This window comes from Lissotriton vulgaris, chromosome 5 (assembly GCF_964263255.1).
Source record: "Lissotriton vulgaris chromosome 5, aLisVul1.2, whole genome shotgun sequence".
Lineage (NCBI taxonomy): Eukaryota > Metazoa > Chordata > Amphibia > Caudata > Salamandridae > Lissotriton > Lissotriton vulgaris.
This window is the reverse complement of record NC_141693.1, coordinates 1720966248-1720993265: the sequence shown is the minus strand read 5'-3', so window position 1 is coordinate 1720993265 and position 27018 is coordinate 1720966248. Positions and strand designations below refer to the sequence as shown.

Sequence of the window (27018 nt, the reverse complement as noted above, 5' to 3'; positions counted from 1 at the left end):
GAATATATATATATATGTATATATATATATATATATATATATATATGTATGTATGTATATATATATGTATGTATATATATTACATATATGGCGGCATAAGATGCAGGGCGGAAAACTCTAAATAAACGAAAAAAACGCACAAAGAAATTAGGTCCGTTTTTGTCTATCCGAGTCCGTGTCTTCAACTGGATTCCTGAAGGGTAGAGTACTGATATATATATATATATATATATATATATATATATATATATATATATATATATATATATATATATATATATATATATATTATATATATATTATATATATATTATATATATATTATATATATATTATATATATATATATTTTTTAATTATCTTTCCTTTCCTTCCTCACATTTTTTCTTTGTTTTTTAGTAAAGCATTTCGTGGTAATAGTGATATTCAAGTAATCGCCTTTACCCTTTCCCTTTTTTCTCTTCTTTTCTAAGTTGAACTGTTAAGTTTAACTTGTATTTACCTTCTATTAAACAGGATTCATGTTGGGTTAGGATTTTTGTAATCTCACTCATGAGTAAACGCTATAAACTCTATGAAATTGATTTTATAGAAGCAGCTATAAAAGCAGCTGAAATTACTTTTTGGAGGTACCTAAACTTAACAATAGTTCATCTGCTGCTTGAACAGTGTGAACGTTATACATTTTGTTGTTTAGCATAATCTTAATAGCTGCAGGGAAACTCAACTGGACGGATGCTCCCAGATTTCTGAACGCCTCCATTCTCCGACCCAACTCCCATTGTCTATCAGGGGTCGCCCGCGACAAGTCAGAGCGCACTTGGAAAGAGAAGCCTTCACCTGTCAAGGATTTTTGTTTTAAAGCTAAATTTAAGATATGATCCTTGAGTTGAAACGTGTGAAAATTCACTAATATCTTGCGGGGCTTTGTACGTTGCGATTGCGCCTGAATGGGTCCCTGTGAATCTGCTGAATGTCCAGATTAAGCTCCTCTTCTGTGTTTTTTAGATTTAAGGTTTTAATTAGGAGTTGGATAATGTATGCCTTAATATTGGTACCTTCATTTGCTTCTGGTACATTCAGAATGCGGATATTACACCGCCTCAAATTATTTTCCAAGTGTTCTATTCTTTCCGCCAGTGCAGTGTCTTCTCTTTTAAGCTTCAGTATCTCCTCCTTGGCGTTGTCAAGTTCTATGGACATTACTGCTGTTGTCTCTTCTAAGACTCCCGTCCTTGAGTATGACCCATCAATCTTACGGTGCCCTGAGTGCTCTGAGCGTTCTGATCCGAGGTTGGAAGAACTTCAGTCTCTTGAGGTTGATTATCTGGTTCTGATGCTTGGTTCTCACTTATTTCAGAGGTGTTACAACTATCAGGGTCTGCCTGTCCTGTGTCGCTCATGTGTGCTTTTAGGGCATTAATAGTCTCATTATCGCCTTTAGAGACTGTGAGGTTTTCTAGTTCAGGAGCTAACTGTATGCCATCCGTAATAGGAGAGACCTAAACAGAGACAGAGGTCATATTTCCAGCTAATGTTGAACTTAAGATTGCCCCAGAAGAGGTCCCACTAGACAAATGGTCGGACTGTGCAAGGCTCAAGACCTGGGGAATTGCCTTAAAGTAAGAGCGCAAAGAAGGTGTTATCTTTGTGCCTGAGAGATGGTCCCTTAATGGGTATCTCCAGGGTGAGACCAGGCATCCCCGGCGGTCTGGTGGGGTGGGGCCGTTAGTGAAGATGAGGCAAGCTAATGCCCAGAGTTGCCGAGTGTGATCGCTGATCAGAGTGGGCACCGAGGCGAGAGAATTATCGAGTCCGCTGACCCTGGTCCAGAAACCTGCCGCGCCGGGAATCGAACCCTGGTCCCTGGCCGTCCTCTGCTCTCGGGTCTGCCGCCTCTAACCAGTGAGGCCTATGGCCTTTTCTGGATATTATTGGGGTCAAATTAGTTAATAAGTAGTAGCTCTACTCTTGAGAGAATATAGATTATTAATGGGAGTAGTAGTCTGCTCTGCACTCGTTGCATTTATTTCACCCTCGAGTCCAAAGTTAGCTTGTACCACAATCCCAGTCTCAAGCTGCTGAGCAACCACCTCCTCCTCCCCCTCCCCTTCTCTTTGTGACCCCTTCACCTCGTTCGTTGGGAGAATTTGTCTCACACAGCCTCCAGTCTCTTTGCGCGGCGGTAAAACCTGTGTCGAGGAGTTTTCGAAGGTATCCTCGTCTCTGCCTCCGTCCGCCGCCGTTGTTTGCTGCTTTTCTCTGACCGGTCCTGTAGTTGCCGATAGAACGTCTCTTCTAAGAGAGCGAACCCGCCTCTCCCGCTTTTTTAACATTACCTGTCATGTCACTAAAGGTTGTCACACAAACCATCCTTTTGTTCTCAGGTTTTTCACATGTCTCTAAGAGAGCCTCTCTATGATTGTGACAAGCCTTCTTTTCAGTACCATGCACCAATTTCCTAGGGTAATTCCTAGCCAGTAGTTCTTCGCTTAGGTTCTTTGCATGCATTTTATATCTAGTCACTTCACTGCAATTTCTACGTAACCGTAGAAACTGTCCTATTTGAAAGTTATTCAATAAGGCTCTTGGATGGAAACTGTAGTAACTAAGCAAAGAGTTCCTAGCCATAGGCTTCTGATATAGTTCAGTCTGTATCTTACCGTCCTTGGGGTATAATCGTAGATCTAAGTAAGAGACAGTACTATTGTTGGATTCACCAGTGAATCTTAAATTAGGGTCTTGGCTATTCAACCAGCAGGAAAACGTATCTAGAGACTCCTGATCACCTTCCTAGATGACCAGGATGTCGTCTATATATCGTCTCCACAATTTCAGGCGTTGTACAAGGGGATTGCTAGACCCAAAAATCACGTTCGATTTGAACCCATACATATAGAGATTGGCCATGCTAGGAGCACACGTACTGCCCATTAAAATGCCAGTCGTTTGACAGTATAGATTTCCATCATAACTGAAGAAATTCTCTTTAAGTGCCATCCTGGCACACTTCATGACGAAGGAGTTTGGAGTCTGATCATCGCGAGGGGCTCTCAAGCAACTGTTCTATTATTGCTAGAGTGTCATCCTGCGGAATGTTCGTATAAAGCGACTCAACGTCATATGTACCCATCATATCTGTTGTAGGATCAAAAGATACAGTATCTAGAAGGGAGGAAACATGCTTGGTGTCCTGTAAGTATGACAGCATCTCTGCTACTTTGGGGTGGAGGAAATGATCTACAAACTTGGGTAATGGTTCAAGAATTGAACCAATACCAGACACTATTGGCCTCCCCGGTGGTGGTCTTTGTTCTTTATGTATTTTGGGGAGGATATAAAATGCTGGAATCTTAGGATGTTTCTAAATTAAAAATTCTGCTTCACTTTTAGTGCCAATTTAGCTCTCTCCCTTCCTCTACTACGGATCTAATCTGCCTTTGTAGTCTAGATGTAGGATCCTGTAGAATACAAGTATAGAATTTAGGGTCATTCAATTGTCTCAAACATTCACTATGATAAACTGCTGTATCCATAATGAAGGTTGCCTCACCTTTATCTGCCGGTTTAATTGTAATCATTGTATCGTTACCCAATTCTTGTATACATTTCCTTTCCACATTAGAGATATTACAAAATGTATTCTTAGGAACATGTAAGCTGAATTCATATTCTTTAAGAACTGCCTTCTCAAAGGTGTTAACTTCTGAGGGTACTTGTTGTAGTGAAGGCAAAAAAGTTGATTCATTCTTCAAACCCGTTTTGGGTACCATATTGGTCATATCTTTTTCTTTTTCCAAATTAGAAAAGAAGAAATGCAATCTTACTTTTCTTTAAAAAAAAAAAATACCCAAATTGCGTTGGCACATTAAAGCCCGACCTGCTGGCTTTACCATTGTCTGTGCCAAAATGTATATAGGAGATTTGAGAGAGAACATTTTGCTGTGGAGGAAATTTTTTTGCTTTGGGCAGTAGGTGCGTTCGATAAAAGTAAGTAAATAAATATATGAAGCACCATACAACACCACTGTGAGAGGCTGGCTTGGTATATGGTGCACACGTATGTAAGTGGGCACCCTGCACCAATCCAGACAACCCTTATGGTGATATTAGTGGTCTTGGACAACCTTAGAACACTCTCCAAGTGGTAGCTATGGAGAGCAGTCTTAGTCCACAAGCAGTGTAAAGCAGCTTGTTTTACCGGAACCTAATCTTATTGATCTAGATGAAGTGAAAAAGAACCACACAGTCGATTTATAAAAAATATGTATTTATTGTAGAACACTCGCTAACACATACTGGTATCCCCTGTTGTGTGTTAAGTGGGAACACGACCACGTAATCCAGACAAGTCAATCGGTAAGTCTCTGTTGCAATTTTTAAAAAAGATCCTTCCCAGCGGACCATGAAGAAACCCAGTGGAAGACATAAGGTTGGAGATCCACCCCATCCCTGGATACCTTAGGAACCAGGATACCTGTCCCAGGGAAGCTGGGTGCATAGATGTGAAGGGGTGTGAGAAACTGCTGTCAATTCCAGTGTAGGACTACAGAAAGATGCTGCTGCTGGGGAAGGGGAAAGTGTCCGGTGGAACCCAAAGGTGGATTCAAGCTGTGAAGAACCTGCAAGCAGAGGAGACAGTCTATGCCCCTCATGAGTGACCAGGAGACATGGAAGACTAATTCCCACGGATGTCTGGTGCTGCAGGGGAGCTAATGGTGACCATAGAACTGCAGCTATTTGGACCAGGCAAAGCTGTGGAAGACCAGGAGACATGCACCAGCTGCCCCACATTTGATGTCAAGAGTTGAGGGGTAGGTGTCCAGCGTGAGCACCAACAAGCCTTGACAACTGCAACCAATTTGAAAGGGGAGAAAGGTGCAATGTCTTGCCCAGCAAAGTCCAGGAGACTCACCACAAGCAGGGGAGTCCGGGCCGGCCCTGAGCAATCCGGGGAGCCCAAAGAATACGAAGATGACCCTCAAGAGGACCCACAGGCCAGAGGCACTGGAGTCACAAGAGGACCTCTAGTAGCTCACCAAAGATGCAAGCCCACAATGCAAGAGATGCAGTGAAGATGAAGATCTTGGTCATTGGAGATGCTTAACGTTGGGGCTATTTGGATCCTAAAGATCTTGGTGGAAGGAGTCAACAAGCCTTTGCAACTGCAAGTTGACACAGTGCACAGGGGTTAGCTTTCTGCTCCTCCGACTATGGATACTGGCCTCACACTTGGTGAGGAGACAGGGCAGGCCTCGAGGGATGTGAAGAACCACCACCTGTGTTGCTGAGCCTTTTCGAGTCCGTGGGAGCTCAGGAGCAGCAAACCGGTCAGCTTAGTTGCAGATGCAAGGAAGTGACTCCTTCACTTCAAGGGAGAATCCTTCTGGTGTTTTGGATGCCTACACACCTTGAAAGTTTCTTGTAAGGTGCACAGGCAGCACGGACACTGCAGCAGATGAGCAGGGCGACGAGATCAGGTGCAGCAGGAGTCTTCCTAGTTGCAGCCTTGATGCCCAGGGCGAAGTCCAGAGTGCCCAAATGGTTGAGGAAGAAGTGGTGTTGCAAATTAATCTTGTCCCACAACAAATCTTGGGAACCACCCACAGGTAAGTCCTTCAATTCCTCAAGGAAAGGTTGGGACGATTCGGAGGGGCTGGACAAGGGGGAGGATACTCCCCTGTCCTTTGTCCAGTTTTGCGCCAGAGTGGGTGCCCACGGCTCTTGGAAATGGTTTGAACTGGAATATGCATGGAGGGCACCAAGTGTGCCCTGCATGCAGACTATGTGGCCTGGCAAGCGCTCCCACCCTTCCCCCAATACTCTAAATTCTGTCTGGGAGGTGGCCACACCTCCCTGTGACAGGATACCTATTGTCCTGCCTTATCCTGCCCGAGCTTGGCTCAGCAGCAGAGGGGACAAAATGTGTCTCTGGCCACCAGCAGCCCAGGCTTGCTGTCCTGGTCTGGAAGAATAGTACGGAGGGCCTTTCCAGTGCTTGGAATCATACCTTCCACACCGTTTACGGTGTGGGGATATGATGCCAACATGTTTGATACCAAACATGATAGGATTCGTTGCAGCCAGTTTCGAGATGGTCACCGCATAATGACGCGGTGCACCTCTATATATCATATGGCTGTCTCACAACTCGAGAGAATGGACTCCTTAGATCATAGGGGCGTCCTGCTCCTGCAGGAGCACCCTCACACTTAGAACCAAGCACCCTGCTTTCAGGATTGAAAGGCCTGCTCTAGGGTTGACTTATAGGTTTTAAGTGCAGTCACCTTAGATATAGGTAAACCTATATCTTTCGTAAGTGGTGCTAGCACCAGCTTACAGAGGCTGCAATGGCAGGCCTGTAGAGATAGTTTGAATGCCTACGGGAGACCTCTAGGGTACGTATGCCATGGGTACCTTAGTACCATATACTAGTGACTGATCAGGGTATCCCAGTATCCAATCTGGGATGTGCCCAAGTACTTAGCATTACCATTATGGGGAGAAAGCACTGAGACTGGGGTCCTGATTAGCAGGATCCCAGTCAGACTAGTCCAAAGCAGCATTACATTAAGCAACAAGCATTTGCAATGCAAAAGGTCTCGCATCAATTACGTTTCAGCTATTGGCATTGCTAAATATTGCAACAAAAGTCTATAAATTGTAGGCCAAAAAAATGTGTATTTATTTTTTAGCAATGCTGGCATGCTGAGCTTTAGATGAATATGTTTAGAAAAGTGCGCCATACTGCGATTGCTACAATAATTAATTGTGGATGCGTTAACAATTGATGTGTGCACTGATGGCTGGTAGTGTGTGTGCCTGTAGAAATTGTGTACTGCTGGCTGGTGTTGTGTGTGCTTGGTGGAAGCGTGCACTGACGGCTGGTGGTGTGTGTGTGCCTGGTGAAAGCGTGCACTGACGTCTGGTGGTGTGTGTGCCTGGTGAAAGCGTGCACTGACATCTGGTGGTGTGTGTGTGCCTGGTGAAAGCGTGGACTGACGTCTGGTGGTGTGTGTGTGCCTGTTGAAAGCGTGGACTGACGTCTGGTGGTTGTGTGTGTGCCTGGTGAAAGCATGCACTGACATCTGGTGGTGTGTGTGTGCCTGGTGAAAGCGTGCACTGACGTCTGGTGGTGTGTGTGTTTCTGGTGAAAGCGTGCACAGACGGCTGGTGGTGTGTGTTTGTGCCCAGTGAAAGCGTGCGCTGACGGCTGGTGGTGTTTGTGCCCGTGGAAGCACTGACGACTGATGGTGTCTGTGCCTGGTGAAAGTGTGCACTGACTGTGTGGTTGAGTGTGTATGGTTGAGTGTGTGTGGTTGAGTGAGTGTGTGTGGTTGAGTGTGTGTGTGTGTGTGTGTGGTTGAGTGTGTGTGTGTGTGTGTGTGTGGGGTTGAGGGTGTGGTTGAGTGTGTGGTGAGTGAGGCAGAAAGAACTAGCGGTTGGCAGTCTGGAGAGTTACACAGATAGAGACCATTAAATGTAGATATTCAAAGAAAAACAATTGTTAAAGGCGGACAGAGAAGCAAAGGCAGGGTTGAAACCGGGAGAAATGCAGGTGAAAAGGTTATGCGTGATTAAATAAAGAGGAGATTAGAGAGAAAATAAAGTGGGCACATTTTGGAGGTAGCAAAACAGGTGTAGGAAAGCGTGGGAGAAAAGAAAATAGGAGAGAGGTGAAGCAGGCGACTGGTCTATACATAGATGGAGGATGGAAGACAGGAGAGAATAAAGTGAAAGGAAGAAACGAGTTTAGAGCAGAAAAAGAGAAGTGAAAAGAGTGGAAGAGAAAAGGAGGTAATGAGAGAGATGAGAAATGCAGAATAGGCAGTAAAAAAGCTTGAATATGGAGAGAGGAGCGAAATATTAGGAGAGGGGATGACGGAGAGTACGTCTACAGTTAGTTTCAAATAGTACAGCTGTAAACTGTGACTGCTCAGCTGTCCATATTTTGCTTGAAAGTACATCGGAATAGACAAATGTTCTGGTGGTTCAAGATATAAAACACTAAAAGTTATGTTTTTATAAGAACCAAGTCCATTCTTCCGGGGCAGAGGCATGTCCTTTGCGGATTCACCGTGAGTGGTGGGGGGCCCGGACGGACATTTGTTGGAGATCTGTCCTGCGTTCCCGTGACCTGTCCTAAGCACGCACATGGGCGCACCGGTTCATCAAGAAAGCAAAAGAAAGATGCAATTAAGTGGAAAACGAACCTGAAATATAGGACCAAACACCGGAAGTGTAACAAGATTTGTCACAGCGTGCAGGTTACATGCACAGTCCTCTCAGTGTGTTCATTGTCACCTTTTATAATTGATTGTGAGGTAGCTTTCAGTGAGGCAGCAACACAGATCCGATTGCCCGAGCACGTGTTTTGTACTTTGCTTGAATTCATATAGCGCTTGGTTGCTTACCAAACTCATTGTGAGACGTAAAGCGCTTGGCCGAAGACAACCGCGCTTATCAGTGCAGAGCTGGTACCAGAGATGCGCAAGAGCGCTATCACTCGTCGCAAGCCTTGGAGGCTGCCTCTGAAACTTGGGAGGGTGGAAGTGAGGAAGTGGAGGCGGGGGTCTGTAGCCACCCCATGTGGTAAAGTGGTTGCGGCCAGTTTGTCCTGGAAAAAGATGCGGTTTCTGTATTTTGTTTCTTGTACGTGATAAATAACAGGGGGAGGGGCACTAGCGGGTCACAAATGTATCACGATGATAGTGCGTTAAAACAAGTAGGGAGATAACATTCTGAAATGTAAATGATTTTTATTCGGCGGAAAAGTTGCGCGTTGTCACCACCGCGTGGTGTTAGGTTGATTTCTGCCGAATCCTGCAGGAGTGAGACGAAAGTGGCCTGCGGCAATATTGTTATCCGGGAGAGGAGGAAGGCAACGTGCACCGCCTTGTGAAATTGATCCAAAAACCAAGCTCTCGGCATTGCTGTGGCAGGGGTGGGGGAGTGCATTCCTTTAAAGTCTGATGCCGAGGCTCAGACAAATGGTGTGGGATTTGGCTGGCAATGGTGTGGGTGTGCGATGTGCACGCGCCTGGCTCACACAACTGTACCCGATCGGCAGCAGTTTGGGTAGACTTTTGAAAGCCCTACTATAATCTCGACCAAACAAGCATTGCTAATGCAATGCTGTAGGTCGAGACCTAAAAAGTGGGCGTAACCATAAAAGCATATCCTACTTTCCTACAACCACAACATTCTTAATCTGCTCACCTCAAATGCCTGTGTTGTAGGGTGCTCCACCTAAACTTGGGAACCACCCAGAGTTCCTTGCTTCCTTTTGTTGCACACCAGAAGTCACCAAGATGATGTGTAATTGTAAGGCTTATTTATAGAGCGCAAGGTCACCAAAAATGGTATCCTGGTGCTAAAACCACTATTTCAGGTGTGCCACACTTTTGTCATGAATATAGAATGTTAGCGCTCTATTAGAACACTGTGGGGAGAGAAGGTTCAGACACACTGACTCAATCATTGGAGAGTAGCGTAGAAGGAAAAAAGGCATTGACAGCTAACTAACCACATCTAATGTGCGGGATCAGCAGTGACAGAACATATAATGGCATGGGCTGTTGCGGGAGTAGCAAGCCAACCATGCAGGACAGGCGAGAGAGGCTGCGGGAGGACAAAAAACCATGAAGGGGACCAGGGAGTGGCAGTGACAGCACATAGCACCGTGGGGGCAGGAGGAATGGGTTAGGGGCACTGATCAGACCATGCAGGGCAGGTGAAGGGGTTGTGGCAGCAAGCTGACCAAGCAGTGCACTTGGGAGGGGCAGTTCCAGCACAATGGAGCATGGAGAGCAGGAGAGAGGGGCATACATATGTACAGCAAAGGGCACTGAGAGCAAGGCAAGGTCAACAGCCTGACCAAGCTGGGCAGGCAGGAGGTGCAGTAGCAGCACAATGGATCATGTAAGGCAGAGAGAAAGGGGATACTGGCATTGGCTGGGACAGGGAGGCAGGGCATGGGGCTGGGGAAACAAGTTGACCAAGTTGTGGCATAGACTAGGACAGAGGGGACAGGAACAGCAACAGCAAACTGACTACACAGGATAGATGGGAGGTGTAGTGTCAGCACAACAGACCATGTAGAACCGGAGAGCGGAGGCCGAGGCATGCACATGGAGGGCAGAGGGGAGGGAGGCAGGACAGAAAGCTGACCTTGCCAGGGCAAGCAGGCAGGGCACTGACAGCACAGCGGGCCATGGAGGTCAGAAGGGTGGGGGCAAGTGCACACAGAAAATGAAATGATGCGCAGGGAGGAGGGGGTAGGAGCAGCAACCTGGCAACATAAGGCAAGCTGGCATGGGCGGGATCAGTAAGCTGTCTATAGAGGATGGGGTTCTCTAGTTGCTCCAGATACCCGTAAAGATTTTGGAAAAACATCTAAACTTTCTGCACATGTCCTATATTGAGGAACAGGGGTTGCTGGACACTTTTCATGATTCAGGAGGAGCCATGGCAAAACTGCCTTGGTTTCAGATGTGGACAGAGTTATATCTATTGTTGATGCAGTTCAGTCTGCGGCAGTGATCCTATTGGATCTGTCTGCAACTCTCCGACCCTTTAGACAGATAGACTATAAAAGCTAGTTATAAAAGACTTGGCCTTGAAACTTTTATTAAATTGTTTTTACTGCGAGATATCAGATTTTGACCTATAACCCATTGAAGTCAGACTTTTCTGTTCTGCCATGTGGGGGTGCCTGAGGGATCTTCCTGAGCCCAACATTGTTCAATCTATATTTCCCCACTAGCTAACTGATACAGTCGTTTGAGGTACAGGCACTCTCATACGCTGACAACGCGTAAATAATTGTGTCCATCACAGATGACAGAGTTTGTATGTCTGCCAAATTAAACAAGTGCATGAAGTCAGTTGCCAATTGGATGAGTACTAATTTTCTAAAATTAAAAGCAGGCAAAACAGAAGTCCTCATTTTTGGCGGCCAACCCGCCGTGTGAAATAACAACTGGTGGCTAGATACGCTGAGATCATTGCCTATTCCCACCAATTCAGCAAAAAATCTGGGCGTTATCGTGGACAAAACTCTTGCTTTTGATCTGCAGGTCAATCGTCCAGTTCCCTCATGCTCTAATATTATTAGGATCCTTTGTGAAGTTTTTCTTTAAATCCCAATATCAGCATACAAAGTAGTGGTTCTAGCTCTAATATCTTCACAACTTGACTATTGCAACACACTTTTTCTGAACATTAATAAGCTATCTCTACCTAGTTACAAACTGTCCAGAAAGCAGTAGCGAGATTGATATTAGATATCCTCAAATTTCAGTCGATCTTGGCAGGACTAAATAAGCTTCACTGGTTGCCATTGGAAAACAAGCATCATGTTCAAGGTCTTGTGCATTGCACACACATCCTTACATAGCTTAGGGCCTAGAGCAATCAGACCAGTGTTTCTTTGGTATGTACCAACCAGACTTCTTCTTTCTGCAACTCAGAATCTGGTGGTGGTCCCCAAAATTTTGGAAAGCGAGATAGGGAGGTAGAGCCTTCTCGGTGGCCACCACCAAACTGTGTAACTCTCTCCCCCATCATGTTACCAGTCTGAGAAGCCACATTGATTTTAGGAAAGCCCTTAAAACTTGGATTTTCACTCTATAAAATATGGGCCCTTGGGGCCCATGAACGTAGAGTCTGCTGTCGACGTCCGATCAAGCACAGTCTTTAGTGCCTAAAACGTATTTGTGTGCTCTTATAAGTTCATTTCATTTCAAGCAGGAGGAAAGGAAGGGCAACAAGCTGACCAAGCTGTGGTGGGTTGGCCATCAGCAGAGGGTGGGCTTTTGCCAATCCCCTGTTGGAAATGGCTGAAGGCTGATCGCAGCAAAGGTGTTTACTGAAGCCTTTTTAACAAAAACAAAACCCTAGAGATTCCTGAAAAAAAAAAGTTAATGGGATATTACACTCATCACACCCTCCGCCTTTGCTTATGCATGCAAGATTGTCAAAGAAAGGGGAGCACTTTAACCGTTCATGATGCATAGCTGTGGAAAAGAGAACAGGTTGCATGGTGCAGGAGTGTTTAAAGGAGGAAAGGATGGTTAGATGGTGGTGATTTGTTGAAGGGATAAATGTTCTTGATGAACGAATTTTTACACGAAAACTTACATTGGTAGGCTTAATGATGGCGATGTGTTCCTGGTGGTTTGAGGTAAAAGCTGTTTAAGGCACAGTGGTGTGTAGAGTTTTCGGGACCAAGCATAGTGGAACTGTCAAAAGCCAATGGGACTAATGTCCTTTCAATAGTAAAGTGCCCTTTTTTTGTCATGGTCACCCCCACGTTTTGCCCTGGTATTTGATGCACTTGGCTCCTGCTACCAGGTCTCCAATGTCAGTGCTCTGTCCCTAAAACAAGGTAACTGTTCAATTGTACCCCAAATGGCAAGAACTTTAGTGCCTTTTAGTCCCTTGTAAATGGTACCCATGGTACCTAGGGCCTGGTTACTAAAGAGGGTCCCTATGTGCTTCAGCATGCATTGTGCCACCAAAAGGGACCCACCACCAAACTCATGCAGAATGCCATTGCAGGCTGTGTGAAATTTTGCTAACAAATATGAAAACATGACATAGTTGCCATGCTCACAGACACTGCATGCAATATATGTAAGTCACTCCATACTGCCGGCCTTATAGCCCCCTGGCAGGGAGCATATATTATATTACTTGTGAGGACATACCTGCATGATCAGATGTACCCATGTGCGGTCTAGTTCAATTACTAGAAAGTACAAGTGAGAGGGGGAAGGCATTTTGAGTATACGTACTGGCCACTGGTCATTGAGTTCCCCAGCTACATGATGCTTTTACTGAAACCTATGTTGTTTGGGATCAAACACCTTGTCTCAATAAATCCTTAATGATGCCAGTAGTGGATTAATTAAAACATGCAACCAGAAGGCACCTTAGAGGTGCCCTCTGAAAACCTACAATCATCTTAGAGTGCTGGCTGACTGGAACCGTCCAGCCTGCCACCACAAACCTGTTTCTGCCCCCTGCAGGTGAGAGCCTTCACCAGCAGGATGGCTAGGGATTTAGCACAACAAGGCCAGATACTTCAAAGCCCTTGCCGCCTTTAATATGCGACCCTGGTTGCCCCCAGACCTGGGAGATGTCACCCCCTTCCCTGAGGCCCATTTGGCACCAGGGCAGGTGGCAAATTAGCTATGCAAGTAGCCTTATTGCACCCCCAGGCTAGTAACACCCCTAAGGTGGGCTGCCTGATGTGCTCCATGAAAAAAGTGTTCCCCATTTTGTTTTGGTGGAATTGGGAACTCTGGGACAGAGTTATGCCCACTCCCCCACAGGAAGTGGTCTTAAAGGGGGTGTAGTGACCGAAGTAGCCCATTCGCTACTACCCTTCACTTCCCTAAATTCAGTGTTTAGGTGACCCACTGACACCAGGAATTCCGATTCAACCGACTCCAAAAAAGAAAGACAAAGAAGAGGCAAAGAAAGCGAGAACAGAGGACAACCATTTCACTAACTCCCACACAAGAGGGATGGCGTGGGTGAGGTGCTCCTGTTGGAGTTTCTAGCACTGTCCCTGGCCCCACCTTCTCACCATCCTTTCTGTACCCTGCACCCTGACACTCAAAGTGGGAATGTGTGAAAGCCATCTTGTACTGGGTCAGTTACTTAAAAATACAGTTGACTCCGGCCTAAACCCAAAATGCTAATTTTGGATATGGAATTTGAAAGTGGACTATTTTAGGTTCAACAGAAAGCCTAGAAATAGTACACAATTTGATGAACGGTGTGGGGTTGCAGCTATAGGCTATAGAATCTAATGTAAGGGCTCTTGATCAAGCACTACGTCCTCTGCGGTGACTTCTCCAACTCTATGGTGCCCTTTTGCCCCTCCTCTCGCTATGGCAAACTCTCAGATTTGGACACATCAAAAGATTAGTCAAAGGTGCAAGTTCACAACCAGTTACTACATTGGCAATTCATAGTTCAAATCGTATTTGAGCCAAAGGATGCACACTGGCAAAAGCTTAAATTCCTAACGGGATTATATTTTTTCGTTCATAACAGTCTCTTTCAAGTTTAGGCTTTGTGTTTTTTGCTCTGCAGAGACATGGTTGTTGCAGCACTAGATGGTGCACTTGTCAGGAGTGCACCATCTATGTCTTTAGCGTTTCAGGACAGCGTGCCAGAACATTACTTAGCCGCTGAGGAGAGCAGTAGTGAATGCTTTTTGGGCGAATACTTGTCTTCAGCATTTGCAGCTTCTGGGCTATGGGGCAGCTCTTACACTTTGGCATTGGTGGCGACGTTCGTAGGATACACTGCATTTTGGGCATGGGCAGCACCAGTCCTTTAAGCACAATGCAAGGTTGCTGGATGTCAAATTGTTGTTCTGGCTTCAGCTTCTTCGCACAATTTGCCACGTGAACCACATTGTGGAAGACCGGGTGACCCCACAAGGCTGTGGTCTGCTCCAACTTCACATCCAATGGCAGTTGCTATCTTCTTGGTTCTGTGTACACCAGGGACATAGCTGAGCTTCCCCTGCAAGACCAGGTTTTCTCTTTCCCTCTGGAAAGAGGCAAACATGCTTTTAGGTGCTAGGCAAACTCAGTTTCTCTAGTATTTCTATTTCTATTTCTAGGTTTGGTGAAGCGCAGCAGCTACCCCAGCAATGGGGCGTCCCGGCGCTATGAGACAAGTACACACCAGAAAACAGAAAAGGAAGAATGGGAGGGGGGAGGGGGCTTAGGGAGCAGGGAAGAGGTAGGTCTTGATAGCTTTACGGAAGGCTGAGAGGCAATCTAAGGAACGAATGCTGAGGGGGAGATCGTTCCATAGTTTGGGACCAAGGACGCTAAAGGAGCGGCCTCCAGTTCGGCAAAGCCTAATCCTGGGGACGGTCAGAAGGAGTTGATTGGAAGAACGGAGTGCACGACCTGGGACATACGGTCGGGCCAGATTCCGTAACAGAGGGGGATTTCCTTGTTTAACGATCTTAAAGATTGTGGTAAGAGCCTTAAATTTGACTCGGTGTTCCACGGGCAGCCAGTGGAGCTTACGGATGGTGGCTCTAGCCGAGCATCTACGTGGTAGGCCCACCAACGTTCTGGCCGCCGCATTCTGGATACGTTGGAACCTTGCTGTTTCCGCTTTGTTTGCTCCCAGAAGGAGGACGTTAGCGTAATCCAGGCGTGATAGGATAGTAGCCTGGATAATTAGCTGGCGAGCTTTAGAGTCGAAGAGCCCAAGTATAGGTCTGAGGTTCCTTAGGAGACCTATGCAGGTGGCTGCCACCTTTTTAGTGTGGGACTGGAAGCTGAGGTTGGCATCCATCCAGACTCCCAGATTTTTAACACAATTTTTAGGGAGTGGAGTGGCGCCCAGAGATGACGGCCACCAGTGCTCGTTCCATAGGCTGGTGTTTCGGCCAAGGAGGAGTACCTCGGTTTTCCCGGCGTTAAGTTGGAGGTAATTGTCCGTCATCCATTGTGCCACTGCTGCCATACCCTCTTTAAACTTGGATGCCGCGATGGACGGGCTTTCCGAGAGGGTGACAACCAGCTGGGCGTAGTAAGTTGGGCATACTTCAGGTGCTGTCCCCTTACCTTTTGAAGACAAGCAGAACATTACCTTCCTTGGCCAGAGAAGCAGCTTGGAGCAAAGTGGGGTTATTTGTGTCCCCTCGTTTTCCAGACTGGAGATGTGGATCCACTGTACATGGTCCTGGAACTGGTTTGAGGTGGTCCCTTACGAATGGCATTTTCTAGCTGTTGTACTAACCCCGCCTTTTTACAAGATTATGAATTTAGAGCCAGCAACATCACTACTTACAGCTAAACGGGAGTGTACAAATGGGCCCAATTAAGTGTCAAGTCTCAGTCTTTAACTGTGATCAGCCTTCCTGAAGTAGAAATCAGGGAAAGACAAAAAAGCAGACAATGGCTAGAAGCTTTCCCTCGCTTAACAATCCCTTCTCTCCTATCATCCACTAAATAGCAGTACTCTGGAACATCAGCAATTTCATACTTTACGATTCGCATAGAATTATGAAAGGGAGTCCAGCATCCATCCACCTTCACTTCAAAGCCCTGAGCTATATGATCAAGATTAAAGCGGGCACAGCGCCTAAATATCTACAAGCATTACCATCCTTACACACCTAAATGCAACCTACGGTCGCAATCCGCAGCCAATTTCTGCGTGCCTAGATTCAAACTATCAAGAATGGGAGGCAGATCCTTTTCCCACCTAGGTCCATCCCTCTGGAATGAGTTACCTCCTCTTATTCGCAAAGAGGAAAACTACTCAAGGTTTCGTATAAACATCAAAACCTGGTTGTTTGACCAATAACAGTCTCTGCCGATTGCCACACCACACTACTGTGCTACGTCATGGCGCCGGGAAACCCTTGTTGGGTAGCTGTGCGCCGTATTAGCTTAACAAATAAATAAAATAAATAAATATTCAGTGTCTGGGTCTCCAATCTCCATCTACAGGTATGCAGGCAATACACTTCCACAGTGTTGTGTAGTTCCTAGGACCACCCCAGGACCTACGTGTTTTGAATGACCTAAACTGAGGGATTGGTGTGCAGACATCCTCTGGACACCTCCACAGGATGAGCCGGCCATGAGACAAGCTAGCTCTACGGTGCCACTACCACCCCCCTGTATTCTACAGTGGTGTAGGTCGTTTCTAGCAGCCACTGAACATGACACTCCTGATTCCTCAGTACCTTGGATACAATACGGTATCTTTCGCTCAGTCACTTGTGCTTACTTTTGCTCAGAATACACAGAGAATGACGATTGGAAAGGTTTCAATAAGTATTTATTGATTAAGCTTCAGTCCAGTGTGAAACATGTTAGCTGCGACAATCAAAAGACCGAAGCAGACAAATGTGATCGCTAGCACCAATATTGTAAATAGCAGATACATTTCTACCATGGTGCTAATAAGATGAATAAAAGCAGATCATATAAAACAATAGCGCTGGCGTACTCCTACGATGTGTAGCCTACCTAAATGTATCTAGCCTAGATGTGTAGGTGAAGCATGTGTATGTAAATGTCAGGATAGATCCTAATGGAAGAATCCCCCGGGGAAGTGCTAACCCCTCATTGATGGTTCTGAGTTAAGGACCCCGTCTGTGCGTCGAGGATGGCACCCCGCAAGGGATGTCAGGGCTCTGCCTGTCGAAGGATCAGCCTGCAGAGTCTCGGTTCAGCCTGGAAGGAATTCAACTCTGTGTCTGTAAGGGGGAGTTAGGGTCTTTTATTCTGAAGTGGTCACTCCAGGTTTTCGTCCAGAATCGATATGTTTCGAAAACATTTGCTAATCTCTCGCTAATCCTTTTCTAAACAAAAGCGCTTCTGCATAGCTGGCTGTTGGTCATGGATGAAAAAAGAGAGGCAACCCGTATACAGAATAAATCTGCTGTGCCTGAGGACATGTTTATGTACATCAGGTACAGGGATTGAGATAGGGTACAGAGAGCCTGTTGTCGAAAAGATAGAAGTAAGCTACTAGGTAAAAGGTCACCTGTGTAGAACCGTTATGTGGTGTGGATGGGACAAAACATATGTAACTTGGTATGTACATGATGGGACTATCCTAAAGGACATGACAACAGGCTGTGGAAACTGTATCCAGCCTCCATTCTGTGGGATGCTAAAGCAGGGGCAATTGAAAATGGATGCCACTAGTCCCATCAATCGTATTCTCTTCTCAAACGGAATCTAGCTACCATATGTATGGACATATCCACCATGCATACACTTGTGGCACACTCATACGTGCTATGTAATTTCTATGCTCTCTGTGCCAAATTCACAGAGAATTTTTGCAGCACAGAAAGAAGAATTGCTGTGCTGCTTTGCGTGAAAGGGAGAGTGCAGAACCGTGCCATATCGCTTTATCCTCAAACATAAGATCCAGGGGTAACTACCTTCTCTTCAGAAGACTATTCAAGGGTTTGCTCTTCCTCACATAACCACCATACTCCATAAATATACAGCATGTCCCTCTGTATGTAAACATTTATTTGGACCATAGATGTGTATCTACATAAGTCTATTGCTTTGTATAAACATTTAGAATAATTATGTTTTAAATATATAGATATTCGTTTGTTCTGCTTAACAAATGTACAGATTACCTTTAGTTATATTATTCCATATTTAACGTGTGTAAAGGTGCCTGCATAAATAAATCTCAAATTGATTTCATATTTCCTTATACTAATTTACCACTAATTCTTTTTGGGTTCTGGAGTAGCATGCTGCTCGCGGAAAAGCACTGCGGCACCTCATAAGGGGTAGCAAGCGCTATATAAATGCAAACCCTTCCCTCTTCTGTCCCTCCACTATCCTTTTTGATTTAAATACCAGACTAACATGTCTACCACTCAAATGAATTGCATATTTCCCTATACTAATTCACCACTAATCCTTTTAGGGTTCCAGAGTAGCGTGCTACTAGCTGAAAAAAAGGCTTTGACGCCTCGTCTGGGGTATTAAGCGCAATATAAATTCAATTACATTTACATGGATTGTTAGTGCAAAGGTTGGCGTGTTACATGAACCAAAATTTGTCACACTCCTCTTTAACAGAGAATAAAATTCTATTTTGGACTATTAATTCACAAACATTGGTACAGTTCTGCCACAGTTTTAGGTCTGCCCATGACATGGACAATAGTGCCATGTTGATTAAAGAAGGCACACTTGGTTTGCCCTTCCTGGTCACAGAATAGGTTCTGGACCTTGATTTTACCATGGACATGCTTAGGCCTCACCACAAATGTTACATTATCATATTAGCTGGCCATTAAAGTCATGATTCCAGTTAAACATGCCTTCTAATCACTCGCGGCAAGGGTTCACACCCATATAGAGAAAATCCTTTAAAAAATCAAGTATGACCGTAATAATTGTAAAATTATATAATTGTAAAGCAAGTCCTCCACATAGCTTTGAAAAGCTATGCTGCCTTGCCCTTTTAGTTTTTCCGGATCACCCTTATATTTTCTCCAGCTTGCCAATCAAGCAAGTCGAATGGAGTTGCTCCATTATTTATCTGGTTACGAAGGGCCCAAAAAGTAAGCCCTCATTCTTAGTAAGCGTGGCTACTGGCCTCATATATCAGGTGACTGTTAACCGCAGCTGCGATTAGTGGTCAATGGGTTCACTGTTTTACCTGTGTTCTGTTGATAGCCTGCCTATTAAGCTTATCCATTAAATATCTGTCCATTCCCTATAACCCATGTCCTTCCTTTTATGTGTTTCATTAGTACAAGCTGTCTGTCGTGTGTGATCTTTGTGCGTTTTTACTTGGCCTGAGTGAGTGTTGAGTTCATGTGCATGGCTGCAGAAGGCGGAGTTCTTTCTGTCACTTGTTTTTCTTTCTTCAAAACACATTTTTATTAGGTCTGCAGGCAAAACTACTACATCTTTTACAAAATATTTCCAGGGTATAATAGCCAGGTATACAGCAACAAGTCTGATGACTTTCAATTTAATAAAGCAGCATTTAAAAGAACATAATGAAAACTTGGCGAGCCTAAAAACATGTGCTTTGAACGGTATAACTTTCAGTTCCATGAACATACTAATATTCCAGCCATCGCTTTCATCAAGTCTACCTTGACATGGTGTGGTCCATGTTATCATCCTTATTATACATTTCTCATGATCACAATGTTTCTGCGTCTATAGTTGGTGGTGGGGAGGGTTCCAGAATTAGACCGCTATAATCTGCCCAGCGTTTCCAGATTTTCAGGTTCTTATGTGGGCAGCCTCGTTCCTTGATTATAGGTTGCTCTTGACCCATACACACAATCCAGGCCTCCCTTCCAGGCACCTAGCCCTGGTGGAGCCTGGGCCTTCCACGCCTTCGCTATCTCTCTCTTAGCCAGGGTAAGACACTGGAACAGCATATATCTTTTGTATCCGTTTCCCCCTATGTCCTCCATGATATGTAGTAAAACAAGTTTTGGTGAGAGAGGTATATCCCAGCCCAATACTTCAGACAGGCAGGTCATGACTCCTCGCCAAAATCTAGTGAGTGCAGTGCATTGCCACACTGTGTGACTGAAGGTGCCAACACCTTCGCCGCAACGGAGACACTTAGGAGAAGATATCTGTCCCACCCTCCATAGTCTGTGTTTGGTAAAATAGGCACAATGTATATATTTAAATTGAATACGTCGTAAGCGTGAGGCTATTGCTGCGCCCCGTGGGGATTCTAATGATCCGTACAATCGTCGTTGTCGAGTGGTCCCAGCTCTGTCTGCCATTTGTCTCTGAGGGAGTGTAGCATGGTGGGGAGATTTGTCACTGGGGATTGATAGATCTTTGATATCTTATGGTCACCCAGGTCGCTCATGAATATCTTTGCCTCCATTGGATTAAACTCCGGCAGGGAGTCCAAGTGCATAATGTACAGGGACGGATGGTGTTGTAAATATTTATAGAATTGTTTATGCTGCATATTAAATTCTTCTCTAAGCTCTTGGAAGGATTTCAGGGTAGTGCCTGGCATAACAATGCCTTCAGTAGAGATGCGTCCCAACCTCGAAATCCCAGCAAGGTGGACAGCTGGGTTGGAAGACCATTCTGCCATGGGGTGTCTCTCCCGTTAATCGACCATCCCATCCTACGCAACGAGCCCTTCCACACCTCAATAACCACTTGGGTAGCAAGCGTGTGGCATCGAAGTACCAATGGTTTATGTTTGAGGCAACCTTTCCCCCATCAGCCACTGTTCTACACAATAGGCTGGGTCACTTCTATTCCCATACAACCAGTCATTCAAGACCAAAAGATTTGCCGCTGCATGGTACGACTGAATATCGGGGGTTGCTATCCATCCACAGTCTGTGGACTGAAAGCAAATTTTTAAGCGCAACTCTAGCAGTTTGATCAGCCCAAAGGAAATGACTCAATCCCGAGTTAATTTGGCGGAACCACAAGGATGAGATCCGAAAACGGTAATTTTGCAGCTGATAGAGGAGGCAGGGAGCAACACCATCTTAAATATTGCTGACCTCCCGATTTTCGAGAGGCAGGCATGCCCATGACTTCATTTCAGCTTGGGTGGGCATCCATATGGGAACGATGTTCTTCTCTCATGGAATAGATGGACAGGAAGATAGATATAATCCAAGATATTGAAACCCGGTTGTGCTGAGCGTTACCTCCTCTGCCAAGGTTCCCATTTCAGATTCCCCTCGCAGGGACCACCGTCTAGATTTGCGGGTGTTCTGGTATAGGCCAGAGGTTTTGCCAAATATTTGCATTTTGCGGACCAGCCCAGGTCTCAATCAACTAGATTCTGAGAGGAAGAACAGAACGTCGTCCACATATAAGGAAATGCGGTCTGAAATCCCTCCTGGCCACTCAAAACCTTTAATCTGTGCATCTATGCTGGTCAGCGGCTCCATGGCCAGCGCAACTAAGTATGCGTAGAGGGGGCATTCTCGACTTCCGTGTCCGGGGGTGGTGCCTATATAGGCACTGTGTACTTTACTTACGGTGCAGGCAATGTCGATGACACCATTAGGAGCCAAACACCGTCATCAACAGCCATGCAGGGGTGCTATTCACAAACTATTTCTGGATTCAGTCTGGCGCCTGGGTATGTCTAAGTGAAGAAATCTTCAGCTAGATAGTCTGTATCCGATAAGGTGTTACCAAAGGTAAGTAACTTGTTCTTCAATGGGGTTGCTGTAGCATTGTCCCTATGAGTCATCTGTGGTGAACTACATTACCCACATAGGTTACTGCACAGTAACCATCTCCCGCTCTGTTATACTAATTCTGGTTCCCCTTGTCTCTTCCAATTCTGACTTCTACCAGAGTCTTTTTTTTTTTCAATTGTTTTTTTTTTATCCTTTGACCTTTTTTTTCACTGCTTCTGACCACTTATGGTTGACCCCTGATTGTTTCCCTTTTAGTTTTGAACTCCTTGACTTTAAATGGGAGACTGTGAGGTTGCTGCCTTGTCAGTATTGTAAACCTGTTGAAATGTCGAACCCTAACCATAACCTTGTGTTTTTGGAGGGAAAGAGTTGTTGAGCTCTATGGTCTTACTTGACAAAAGAAATTCCTGTGATTATGTGAGATCACTGATCCTGTGTCCACTCTATCTAGGGGAAATACAAGGGACTCTTCATCACCTATTGCTCGAGGAACGTGAGAGCGACTTGAAGGCAGGTTCTGTGCTACTGTTGCAGCAGGTATGTCTGGTAAAATGGTGAACGTGGCTGATAATCATATAGTGATTTCATATTGCTTAAGATGCAATGTAACGCAGCATTGTGGATAGAGAAATGTACTCCTTTAGGATACTATTCAAATCATGTGTTGAACAAAGGAACACAATTAGTGATATGCTACTCAATAGACCACACACCAAACCATTTTACAAGCACCATGATGCAGAGCACATTGTGCACCTTACTGAAACATTCCATGCCATATCACACTATCCACCATCCACCACCACCACATCATACAGTCCCACACATTCTTCCACCACTCGATTACTCACTACAGCACACCATACAACCCCATACACCATCATACCACCAAAGCAGTCCCAACCACAAAAATACAGTGGTTATCACAAATTTTGGGGCATGATGTACCGATTGTTGTCAGAACGACTGATAACTTGTCCATACCGAATAGCCTCAGGACCTGGAGAAAACGTGTTTCTGAAATTGTAGGGTATTCCGGGTTATCTTGGAAACATCATTAGATCAGATGGGACCATGTTTAATGTACAGGTACTCAAATGAATGCCTTGCATCATCATTGAGGATAGTACCCAGGTCCTGAAAAGACTGGCAAGCTCACCACACCTCAGTAATGCACCATATATCATCTCTTCGTACTTGCCAAGGTATTCTAATGGTTGCCAAACCAACTCCTACCCTCACATGGCAAACTCTGTGGTGATAAGCAACCGGCAGAAGTTAGGAAGTGAGACTACCTAAGTAGGACTAGAGCTTCAGCAACCAACCGCCTATGCAGCCTCAACTAATGGGGCTAAAAGACACCCCAACAAATAATGAAAAGTAGTCTGAGGATCTAGCAGCAAAGTGTACCAAAGGGGTAAAAATAAGAACAAATTGAGGCACCCAACCTTGTGTCCTACATCAGCATTCTTCAGTTTGTGCCACCTTATCACCAGACTGACGGGTGATGAGGGTCTTTGATAATAGTGGACATTGGGCTTTATAACATGTTAACAGGGCATATCTGCTCTGCCGCAATACTTGCTCTGTAGAGGTTGATTATTTAAAAGTAAAGCGAGGATGAGGGACGGAGTGGAGGAGACCATGGCAAAGGTGGGACAGTTGATAGAATTGATGATTCTGTGTTCCATTAATTCATAGAAGTTGATGCTCAGTAAGGGCCAACAGCCCCAACTTGACTTTTTTACTTCTATTTCTGATGCAGAATTTAGAGTGTCTATCCGCGTTCCAGATTTACGCTGGGAGTCTCTTACTCCCTCTTCCTTGTGTGTCCATAGCCTTATTTGTCAGTAGTAACTTTGACGTGAAACAGTATGGCTAAAGGACCCTGTATTTTTTCTTCACTGGAGTATTGTAACAAAATTAGGGGTTTGTTGGCGTGCAGTAAGGTATCGTCTTCTGATCATAGGCATATAAGAAACGTTGGGTACTGTTGCGCTGCCCACTCGTGGACGCGACCCTTTGGTGCACTCAAGGTTCAAAATTAATACAATAGATCAATGGACTTTATTCTCTTCAATATGAGTTTTCTCGTATCAAAACATTCCAATATGTTCACATCAACTTCTCGATGGATATTCCTTATGAGTCCATGGTGTGCTCAAATTAGTATGTATCCCCAATGCATTTTAAGCTGTCACTGCCCTTCATCAGGGGGTATATTCCTAAAATTAATCAAACAGGGCAAACATGAAACAACTGGCTACGGTGTGGAATATAACCACCTGGAAAATGTAATCCAGTGTAATAAACTAACCCTATGCATCATTTCAGGGTCCCAACCATTGAAATGACAATACTGAAATCCTTCCTTATGTGTGAAATGCCTTTTATTTTAAAAACATTTTTATTTGCATTTATAAACACATCAGTGCACAACCTACCCCCGCACGCAGACCTCCATCCTACAGTACTACAACAGAGCCCTTCCGATTCTGCATCACCTCTCAGTCTATAGTAGTCCCTCCATTTACCCTACACCTGACATGTTTCTATGGACAACCCTGCGCCCTATTGAAAGTCTCCTGCACCCTGGACCCCCAGTCCGTTGCCCTCCACCATTCAGAGATCATTGGTGGAATTGGAGAGCTCCATTTCCACGCAATGTCATGCTTGGCCAGGACCGATGCAACACCCATCAATGCCCGCTCACCCCTGATCCCTCCTGTATCTGCTAGGATTCGCATTAGACCCACACTGGTTGTGAAGTCAATCTGTCTCCCCAGCACCTGTTTAATAGTTGTAGCTGTGCGCTCCCAAAATGGCACAATATCGGAGCACTCTCAGAGGTAAAACAAATCTGCATCTGGGTGGGTGTACCGGAAGCATTTGGCATGGGAAGTCTTCCTGCCAGCCACAGACAGAGGGGGTGGGGGGTGAGGTTCCTTGTGTGTTGATATTTTAGTCAAATGAGTTGCAAGCTGGATGGTATTACGGCACCAGAGGAGTCAGGTGAATCTTTGTGACGTCTTGGGCCCCACTGACTGCAGACACTCTTGACTGCCGTAGTGTCTGAAGACTTTGGGCCTCCTGGTGGAAGAGCACTGGGTCCCGACGGCAGTCCTTAACAGCCCACACCCACTCAACCTCTGGGTTCATGAAGAAGTAGATTCAGGAGCTGTGGATCACTTTCAGTTAGGCTGGATATATCATTCACAAAAAGGAGCGCAAGAGGGAAATAATAATGAGGTTGCCCCCCTCCCCCCCACTCATCACATTCTTTTACAGGAGTAGTATTAACAATATTTCTGCCCACGGGCTGGCTTTTAAAAATATTTTGCCTGTCGCCTCCAGATCCAAGTGTTCAATTTTCACTGTTTGGCAATACACCAGGCGGCATTTCATCTTGAACATATAGCCAAGCAGAAAAAATGTGTGAAAGGTCAGAAAGTACCTCACGGAAGCATCACCAAGGAAGCTGCTGGTGGTTTGCCCACGCTATCATCATTGGTAACTTCGATAACCTTAAAGAAAGAGTTTCCTAATTTAAGAGGTGAAGAAAAGAAGGAAGTTATGTGCATAAGAATGCACTATAAGAGCTCTTGTCATTCTATGCCAACTGGACTTTATGGTTATGAAAGGGCACCTTCTGGTCCCAAGATTTGAGCCAAGACTCAAGAAATTGCGCAGCACTAATGCTTCAGCCCCCTGAGGGAATCCCACTAAGTGGTGATTGTTGCGACGAGATCTGTTTTCCGAATCTTCGGCCCTGGCTTCAAGGCTACTGGTAGTAGTAGTTAGCTTGGCCACCATTTTCTTGAGATCAGCAGCTTCATATTAAAGTTGGGAGATCCGCCCTTCGGCCCTGGTCACTCTGCTGGCAACATTTTGTAGGTTCTGTCGCAAGAGAGTCCCTTCCATCCCCATGTCCTCAATGCTTCAACCGCCTCTGGTTAAGTCTGGATAGCATGGAGGACCGCAGTGACATTGTACTTCCGACCAGTGCTCCCCGTGGCCTTGTCAGGCGGTCTGGGATGATCCGTCACTAGTGTGCCGTATTTGTCAATATGAGGTTGCGTGTGTGGTGTTGTACCCTCGTCCTTCATGATGTTGCTTTTGCCCTGTAAGGCAAACCCCCCCTCGCCCACCTTCCCACCCCGTTGGTATAGTTGTGGTCTATGCAGGGCATTCAACCCTAGCGGTGGTCAAGAAGTCTGTCCTTCGCTCGTGCGTACACCTCCCAGTGTAGGTAGGTTCACTCCATCCGAGGAGTCATCAGCGCAGAGCGGGCAAAAAACCCAACCCCAAGTGTTCCAGAGAAACTGGAAAGTCCACCTGACCGGTGGGGAGGCTGACCGACCCACTTGCCGTACCAATAGTGGCAGGGCAGCACAAGCAGTTGAGGCCTCCCTGCTCTTCAACTCCCAGCACTGTTCAGCTGAAAATGTAGGTCAGTTGGGGGGAAGGGGGCAGTCAACCGCAGGCCCACCTTGTGGACTCCCCCCCGCAGCTACGTCTTTTCTGGGCCCTGTAGGCCACCCGGGTCAGATTCAGCACAAGTGGACCTGCTGTGCAGGGATCACAGAAAGGTACGCCGTGCAGCCGGGGAAAGAGGCGAGGGAGCCACAGGTCAGCCAGGTGCCCTCTAGCGGTAATGGGAGACGCCGCTTCACACGGCCCAGCGCAGCTCCTTTGTTGCTGGAGGAGGTTTTAGAGAGCCACCTGGGAGCCCCACAGCAGCAATGTGGGGATAGTCGGTGCCTCCAGAACCTGCCGCTGTCTGCACCCAATGGGAACCTCTTTGGTTTGGGTGAACTTCCTAGGAACTGGCAGCAGCCAAGGATGGCTGAAACGGGCGGCTTGGGGAGTCTGAGTGGTAGATAAGGTCTGGAGCATTTCTAAAATACATCCGTCATCTTGTCCTCTCTTGCCAATGCCATTTATGTAGAAGGAAAAAGATCCTGTGTGTATGGTATGCTTACCAATCCATATATAGTTTATTTCGGAAAAGTATTTTTCCTTATTAACATACATTGTTAAACAGCTTAATATCTGCCATACAAATTGTGAGAAAGTGGCTCTATATATCCAGGACCAGAATAAGGTACAGTGTGTATAGAGTCCACAAACTACAGAGGTATAACAGAGGTTAAAGCCAGGTGTGACCTTACTCTCTAAAGTGGTAGCTTGGTCGAGCAGTAAGGCAGTACCATAGGTCGGTGTAAAGCATTTGTTGTACACACTCAGTTAGCAAAAGGTTTCACACACTCAAAGACTGAACTCCAGGCCAATTGTTTTTATATCAAAGATATAGTT

At 45.6% G+C, this 27018-nt stretch overlaps 1 protein-coding gene across 2 annotated transcripts in view; it reads left to right on the top strand.

Moving 5' to 3' along the window:
• The window catches only part of HROB (homologous recombination factor with OB-fold), a 189579-nt gene that overhangs the window by 75673 nt on the left and 86888 nt on the right, over nt 1–27018 (top strand). For both annotated transcript variants that reach the window (XM_086923925.1, XM_086923926.1), the window contains exon 7: nt 22154–22239. In XM_086923925.1, coding sequence (XP_086780051.1) covers nt 22154–22239 — 86 coding nt within the window. The remainder of the gene's footprint in view (nt 1–22153; nt 22240–27018) is intronic.